Here is an 8818-nt window from a genome sequence, read left to right as displayed (position 1 = left end):
AATAAATATTTAAGCTACAAACAATATTCATAGATTAATGGTGTTCCTCAAATGTAACAAAATGTAAATAGTATTTTTTGTTGGTATATTTTTTGAACAATTGAGACAAGGCATATATTTACCACCAGCTAGCACACTGTGCTTCATTTGTAGACTTCAGGTTTAGTCGCTTCCAAATAAGACAAACAGTAACAGACAGAAAAAAACGTAATGGGCCAGTTCAGTTCTTTATTTACATGCTGCAAAATGTGAGATGCCATTGCCACTGAATGCTGCTGCGTTGTCAATTCATGTCCAAACATGGGTTTGTCAACAGAAGACAGGACAAATGGCTTTATTTGTATGCCTTAATTCCCTACATGCTTTAATTACTGGACTACCAAGCATTAAGTGGAAAATTCATCATTCAACATCTACTGACCGAGCACACAAATAATCAGAGAGAATGAACAGAATCATTAAATTATCAGAATATGATTAAATCACTGAGCAAATAGAAAATGTATGATATAGTAAGAAAAAAAGCTGTAAAATATTATAGTTTACAATAATTATTCACATTCAAAGGCTTTACATCTCAATACATACACAACATGGCCCCTGAACATGACTTCAATCCAAATATGATTCATATATTAGAATTTAAATAACAGAGTGAGCTAGAGGCTAAACAATAGCCATCAAATAACATTATACAAGAATAAAAATACAAAACTGTATCCTAAGATCATTGCATTACTTATTTCAGATTTTAATAATACATCATCTGTACATCACAGTTCTAGTCAGTTACAAGCGAGGTAGAGCTCGCACAATGTAACCGACTGCCCTCAATTTGATTCAACGATTTCTCAACATGAGGAAAACACTGCTGGAGTGTTCCCTCGACTTAGACAGATACAGCAATTTCTCCGGAAATTTGGATTCGATAGATATTCTGTAACATCCAACACCGAGCTCTGGGCCCAAGGATCCTGTTCATCTTAACTCCAGACACACACTGAAGGAAAAGGACCTTGTAGAGCAGGACCATCAGGTAATATGTAAAAAAAAAAAAAAAAAGAAAAAAAAAAAAACTAAATCAAAAGCGGTATGATAAAACATATTTCTAAAAAATGAACACACATCAAAATAAATTCATTTCCATTGGGTCAACAGCTGGATGATGTGGATATATGAGAAAGTGTACTGGAAACGGTGTTGCCATATTGTCCAGGGTGAAAAGCATTACTATGATTGAGGCAAAGACTTGATAGCATCTCTATGCGTTTGTGGTTTTTTATGTTCAGCATTGGTTTGTTCAGCACATAGGATTTCGGTTTCTCTAGGTCGGGGAGTATTTGAAGGTGAGCCCAGTATCCCAACTACTAAAATATTCACACCACAGAAGTAGCAAGTGAATGATCGAGCAGCCAAATCATCAGATAATATTCACTATGTTGGCCATTGTAGTAACAAAACAAACCCACCGTTGAATTTGTATAAAATATACCTCCTGTGCCCTGGGAGAGAAAAAAGCAAAGGAGCTACAAAAGTGGCCATGCAGGAGAGATAAGTTAGTTCTGATAATGAAGTATGAGTTAGTGGCTTTTTTACCCCACTCCTGTAGGCAACATCCTCAGTAACGATTATGGAAGGCTCACACTTGCACAAAAACTAAAGCAGACATACACATTGTTGTAGGAGAGCACTGTTTTTTTTTCCCATATCCAGGCTTTGGCTGGACTGAAGTATGCATGAGACAGAGACAATTACTCTGGTAATATTGGGGAAGTGACACAAAACAAGGAAGTATTGAATCTTCTTGCAGCATCTTCTACAACAATAAAATATATGCACAAGACAAGGACTGCCGACAGACAGCTTGCACATACAATGTATGGTATAGTTAGTGAATGACATCTGGAGAGGATCTGGTTTACAGGCTACTTTGTGTGGTATGGTATCTTTGAAGCAGGAGATCATTCTGTGCGTTGGAGAGTCTGGTTGTGTTGTTCCACACATAGTTTTCTACCTCAGAATGTTCAAAAAGATGATGGGTAGCCTTGTCATCTGTTCACAGGAAAACTGCAGTGAAAGTCTCACAGAGTGCACAAAGAACAAGCAAAGCAACCCTGAATCCAAAGTTGTATTTTTCCCATGATTCTACTCAGGAAAACAAACAGATGCCAGTGGCTCTAAGAATTTGTTGAGACTGCGGTGATGAAGGGCACTAAAGAGGGTGTGACTCTGCTCAGTGATTGGCCTTGGAGCTAAAGAGGAATGGCCACAGGAGGAACTGTCTTCCTATAGGCCAGGGTTTTGGTGCCTTTGATAGATCTTTCGCCAAACTTCATGGATCTTCTTACACCATCTGTCAGCGTTTCCGCTTGGATCCATTAAATAGTATGTTCGGTTAGGCTGTAGACATAAAAAAGAAAAGTTTTAGACTACTATAGCCACATAGGAGGAGAAATGTAAAAACAGTGGGCAGGTATGGACATGCTGTAGGAGGAAAAAATATACTGGATAGAACATCAGAGATAATCATGTACCGTGTGAACAAAGAAGGTTTTGAAGTTCTTGGCCTCAGGGCGTAGCTCCAGAGACCAAGGAATCTCTCCTTTCAGGACCTTGTTGACAGGATCCACATAGTACAGGTGTGGTCCTTCAGTGAGGAGCAGCTGTCTCCGTCGTGCAAACAAACCCTGCATTGGAATGCAACATGACTTGAGATTGTAACTCATCAACCGAGGAGGCTATAAACCTGTACTTCAATTTTAAGCTCAGTCTAATGGTGAACACTTAACATCAGTCAAGATCGGATGCTTATCCATCAACTTAGAACTGAGGTTAGTTATTTAAAAAAAACAACCACATCATCTATCCGTACTTAGACAGGACAACTTATTCAGTTAGGACAAGGTTAGTAAATGACAATTAGATGTCCCTCCAATTTAATTGGGTGAGCCAATAATAGTCTTGAGGCAAGAACATTTAGATAACGGAAGGAAATTAAAAGACAACAACTGATCAAAGGGGTGCCTGAAAAATTGACTTAGATCAAAGAGCCTATTATAAATATAATATATGTAACACAAAACTTAAGATGAACATATATTGCCCCTTTATGATGTCAGTTTTGATGTTGGGGAAAAAAGGATCTAAACTTTCTTATTAAAATGCATGTTAAAGTCAAAATTAATCTTTATGACCGAGTAAGAATTGGGGTCTAAGACACTTTATAGTGCAGGATGAGCAAACAATGGGTTTGCTGCTTTATGATTGATGCTTCAAATAAATATGTAACAGAGACAATTGAGCATCATGGCTCATTAAAACCTTGGTTTATAGTCATGTAGGCCTTGCATAAGGTCTTCATTGTCGGGAAGTTACGCACCTTTCGTTTGTCCACTGGACCCATTTTCAGAATTAAGTTGTTCTCAACAAACTGATGCCTATAAGAAAGAAAAAAAAAAACAGCTTGAAATGGAACTATTCAAGAAGTGACGATAAGGTTAAACAATATTTTCATATTCAATAGGTTACCAGGGATTTCCAGTGGTTTGTTTATCCAGCAGCAGCCGCTTCTCCTCTTCAGTAAACTGCAGGTCCAGCTCGAAGGAGTTGTTGTCCAGGTCATGGATATACTGTTCGATGTTGCTACTGGATCTCTGAGGCGGCGTGGATTCATGCGGTGACAGGGAGTGTGATGAACTGGACTGGGCCACCTGCATGTTGCTGAACTGGCTCAGGAGGTCGTCGTACTGCGATAGAGAACGGTAAGTTAGACTTTGGTTTCCAGTTCTCAAATCAAATGAGAGAAAATGCACCCTACATTTCCATAACAATCCTCATCATCTTCAGACATGGCCGGCAGGTAAGGTGTGAGCTTGGGGGGCGTTTGTTGGTGAAGATCATCCCAAGAGATCGTGTCGAAGAATGGGTGATGCTTTAATGGGCCATAGCCTCCCATTTCTTCACATCCAATACGTTTCGATGGGTCCAGTGACTAGTAAAATATTTGTAAACACCAAAACATTAGTTTATAATTATTACATAAATAAAGTCATATAGTCACAACAGAGATGCGACTACTTACCAAAAGCTGTTGGACGAGATCCTTGGCTCTGGGAAAGAACTTTTCAGGAAACTCGTACTCCAACTTTATTATCTTTTGGAATATAAGATACTCATTCCTACAAGAGATGGTTCAGAAAAGAAAGACAAAGGTCAGAATTTGAATAGCCCGAAAACACAATTTTTTTTCCACCATCACTGATAAAAATGTATATGATCGATTGTGCCTAAATTGACAGTTATATTAAACATCCATAATACTAACATGCTAAAGCCTAAGCATACTTATACCCTTGGAAAGTTTGCACAACTCTGCATGGAATATTTATGAAGGCAAAAAATTCAACTGCACATAAATTATAAACTATAATTAGATAAACCATTGAATAGTTTATAGTGGCAGTAAATAAATAGGAGATGATAAGTTGACAGTCAGAAGACTAATTGAACATGATAATAAGTAATAATCCATTTGTAAGATATAAATGGACAATGTATTGATGCGAGTCAGGCTATGATGTCCGACGAGATAGAAGGTAATACTTCTCCAAGTAGATGGAAGCCGAGGATTGGGTGGTGGTAAAAAATACTCACCCAGCTCTGAATGGTGGTAAACCGGCCACCAGCTGATAGATAATACATCCCAAAGCCCACAGGTCAGAGCTAAGAACGAACGATAAGAATGGTCAGTTGAAAAAATAAATCTTTAAACTTGTTAAAATACATAAAACCTACTGGGTGAGCACGTTTAACTTACCTCTTGCAAGCGGATTTCTCTGTTAGCAACTCTGGTGAAACATATTGTGCTGTTCCAACAAATGAGTTTGCTCTCGCTGCCAAGTAAAAACAAAAGCATTATCTACAAATGTATAATAATAATAATAAGAAGAATAATAATAATCTCCATTTATATAGCGCCTTTCTAGACCAGGGTCACAAAGCGCTTTGACAGCCATTCACACATACTGGGAGCAAGGCATTACCTTGTTTACTCTCTGACGACAACTGTTTTGCTGTCCCAAAATCTGTTATCTGAATGTGCATGTCTTCACTCAAAAGAATATTCTCTGGTTTTAGATCTCTGAAAGAATAACAAAACAGAATACAGTATAACACGGAAACATAGGACAATTGAAGAATCATGAAAAAAAGTTCCCCTTACCTATGTATAATCCCTTTATTGTGCAAGTATTCTAGAGCACAAACTATTTCAGCCGAGTAGAATCTAGTGCAGGTCTCATCAAATGAACCGATTTTTCGAATGTACTTCAGGAGCTCTCCGTTTTTGGCATAGCTCAACCCAAAATCTTCAATCACAAAGTTAAGGCTCAATATGAATTTAAATGCTTGTTGTTTTTTTGTAATCAAAATAGTTGAAATTCAAAATGACTTAAAGAGACACCTCTCATGTATTATAATGGAAGTTTAGGCCTTAAGCTAATGTAGCAATGCCCCGACACATAGACAAACATGTTTTTGTATTAATCAGATTATTGGAGTCGGTGATTTTGGAACAAAGTTTGACAAACAAAGCCACTGGTTCAAAAGGATACACAACTTCTCATCGTCTTGAAATGTGAAGTACAGTTTGACGAAGAATGGGTGGTCCAGGTTTGACATCAGATCCCTTTCCCTTTTCACATACTGTGATTTGTTCTCCTTTATTATATGTCGCTTCTCTAAAATTTTGACTGTAATAAAGAAAAGGCAAAACTTGTTATATGAACAGATTTGGTAAGGTCAAGCATTAATCTTCCCTATCACTTACTTGCATATTCTTTTCCCGTCGCCTGCTCTCTTGCCAGGACAACCTAGTGAAGATAGGATACAAAGTCAGAGTCAGTATTATTCTTACCAGTTGATTGCAAATGTTTGAAAGGTGACTCATCTTGGAATATCAAATGAAGGAATGTCAACGTGTAGCAACATCTCTTTAGCAATCATTTTTGAATACAGTAGTACTTGCCGTCGAGAAGGAGCCCTCTCCCAGTATCTTGCCAAATCTGAAGTCTTCTGGCTTCTTTTTGCGAGGCTGGACCGCCTGAGTGGCAGGCTGTGTGTGGAGGTCTGAGCCCTGCTTGCTGGCAGACATTCCTGCAGCACGGGCTTCTGAAGATGAGCCCTCCATGCTGGGACTGGGACAGTGGCTACTGCTTGCGCCTGGGATAGCAAGTGGCGAGCAGGAGTCAGGATGGTTTCTTACCATTGATGGATGCGAGCAGGAACAAATGACAACGCTGGGCTGAATGGGCACAACATCATACTGTGAAGAAAGAGAGAATGAAAAAAAAAACGTAAGATGGGTAATGATGCATCTGTCAGAAAGAACACATTTTTTTATTAATACACTGGAGACAAAATAATCCTCTGGGCATATCTCTAAAATGTTTTCAAAAGGAGATAATGTTTGATTAGAGAATTCAGGGTCTGATACTTTCTTTTGGTTGATGACAAATAAACAAAACTTGTGTAGCTGCCTTGTGACATTTTGCTTTACAATATGTAATTTCATTTTGTCGATGCTTGTCAATATTTTGGAATATAAAATAACCATCTGTTATCAACCAAGCACCCAAGATGCAACACTGTGTGTAACTCACTGCTACATTATGACAGTCGGTAAATTTGCGGTATGATGCAGAGTATGATAGATTATCAATAATCAAGATATTGCTTCCATAAATCTGTATTTGACTTTATTTCTGATGTCTAAACACTACTGTTGAATAGCAAAAGAACAGATGATTTCTCACAAACCAACCATGTAGTGTTAGTTTCATCCTCTGTAGTTTCCCCTTATTAAGCCGTTGTAACCGGGTCTATAAATTGAAACTGGCTAGATTCCTGGAAATTGAAGGACGATAAAAACACCCATGTCAAAACATCCTGATAAAGATGAGTCATAATAATCAATCATCCTTTTCCAACCAGAGGCCACTTGTTCAGTTTAACTCAAACAAAAGTGTTAGAACCATAGCACAAATCTAACATGGGCATGTTACTTATGTTACTTGAAATAGCTGAATGTTACTTTACACTACTTTTGTTCTATCCCAAGGTTTTACCACAAAGTTTTGCTTTTCTTGTTAAATCTTTGTAAGCATATCTTACTTGATAATGTTGTGGGGACAAGACCAGCAAACCATGTCTTAATATATTCAAATAAATGCCAAAACACTTGTAATGTAAGGCATACTTTCTGGTAATATACAGTATATACAATATGTATTTTTTCATTTCAAAACCTAGGTGTGGCCATTTCAAAGCATCATAACAACATGAACATTAGCTTTCTAATTTAAATCTTGTCATTTGGTGCATCATAATTTACATTGTCGAAAAAGAAAACTCGGGAGGAAAAGGAAACATTTAACCCTCAGCAACAGACGGGCCTGTGCGAACTTTCTTTGGAAGCTAACGGCTGCTAGGAGGCTCTCCGTCCAGTCAATTGTAAACTTGACGCCAACCTTAGCAATCCAGGTAAATAACGCTCATTCAAAAACAGCCATCGCGGTAAAAAGCGCGTTGTCATTCAGTATAAACGTCAAATGTGAAGACACCGACCACAGTCCGGAGGTTAAAAGCAACGAAATGACGCCGGAACTACACAACTTTATCAGCGTCCAACCTTAAGGTTGACACAGCACCGCTAGCTTGTTAGCATGATCCGAAAGCGCCAATCTCTATCTCTTAGCTTTAGCCAACAATTGCAGAGAGCCTTTTAAACGTCGTCGATAGTGAATGAAAGTAAAATGAAACGTTGTCAAAGTACGGACTTGACACACATATAAGCGTTTATGTGGGTGAAAAGGTGTGTTCAAGGATAGTACTTGAAGTAGCAGCGCTCAAGTAGGTGTTAGCCAACACTGGCTAACTAGCATAGCTAGTGAGTGGTATCGATCTCTCCAGTTGAAGGCCCAACCGAACTATTTGTTGTCAATCACTCGTCCCGCACTACCTTTCTCTCCCCGGCTTCGAACCCTGGTTCACGTTAAAGTTGTGCCGCTTACCATGTGACTTGTAGCTCTTGCCATGGGGAGATTCCTTGAGAATTTATTTGAAATAAAATAATTAGAGAAGCTCCAGTAATGGCTGCCTCTGCGCCTTCATTTTCGAGCTGTGACGTCGTTCCACAACAATGTTACCGCAGGAGAGTCCCTGTGTGTCCGCCCACTCTACTCACTCACAACTGCTACAATCACACAGATTTGATCGCAAAAGAAGACTTAACTCTCTCAACTTATTAATAATTATTTTTAACAAGATGTTGCCGATAACATATATTTATAACTTAAACAGTTTAAATCGCTAATTTAAAAAAACACAGAGAATCATATTTATATTTTATTTTGTAACTGTAGATAAAAACTATTCATAAATATACACATATTAAAGCGGATTAATATTGAGTAATGTTTTAATGCAGTTGAAATGTAAAGTAAGTCACAATAAGACCACTTGATGGCGCCAGAATTACACATTGTGCTGTATATATGGACCACAACTACAACAAACGTAGGGATTTATCAGCTAGGTGTTCATAATCAAACTAAGGTGAATATTTCGATATATATATATATATATATATATAGATAATATATAGAGTTTTACATGTATTTTGGAAGTGGATTGAGTATCAACAGCGTCATGTGTTTTGCAAAGAACGGTGGGTAAATTGGACAACATGCTGAATAATCTTCCTTCAATGATCCATCGCAGACAGACCTTGAGCCCAACATCACCAGGACCACGGTCAACA

At 38.1% G+C, this 8818-nt stretch overlaps 1 protein-coding gene across 1 annotated transcript; it reads right to left on the bottom strand.

Annotated features, from left to right (window-relative positions):
* Positions 1–208: 208 nt before the first annotated feature.
* Positions 209–8250, bottom strand: pdpk1b (3-phosphoinositide dependent protein kinase 1b). The gene is made up of 14 exons (XM_087794264.1): positions 8070–8250; positions 6026–6322; positions 5828–5870; positions 5613–5750; positions 5222–5366; positions 5043–5140; positions 4817–4892; positions 4654–4722; positions 4082–4178; positions 3818–3991; positions 3529–3746; positions 3380–3437; positions 2535–2687; positions 209–2400 (listed from the first exon to the last, which is right to left on the bottom strand). The coding sequence occupies exons 1-14, from the start codon at positions 8091–8093 to the stop codon at positions 2287–2289; spliced, it is 1704 nt and encodes a 567-aa protein (XP_087650390.1). The 5' UTR covers positions 8094–8250; the 3' UTR covers positions 209–2286.
* Positions 8251–8818: the final 568 nt, after the last annotated feature.

Source organism: Callionymus lyra, chromosome 6 (assembly GCF_982586985.1).
Source record: "Callionymus lyra chromosome 6, fCalLyr1.hap1.1, whole genome shotgun sequence".
NCBI classification, from domain to species: domain Eukaryota; kingdom Metazoa; phylum Chordata; class Actinopteri; order Syngnathiformes; family Callionymidae; genus Callionymus; species Callionymus lyra.
The sequence above is the reverse complement of the archived record's forward strand: the minus strand, read 5'-3'. Positions and strand labels throughout refer to the sequence as shown.

Bases quoted from the DNA above. Each gene is read 5' to 3' on its own strand.
- pdpk1b (XM_087794264.1), bottom strand. From the start codon at position 8,093: ATGGCAAGAGCTACAAGTCACATG. The intron at 6,323-8,069 runs GTAAGCGGCACA...CTTTCTTCACAG, and splicing joins CAAGAGCTACAAGTCACATG to TATGATGTTGTGCCCATTCA. The intron at 5,871-6,025 runs GCAAGTACTACT...TATCTTCACTAG, and splicing joins GAGAGGGCTCCTTCTCGACG to GTTGTCCTGGCAAGAGAGCA.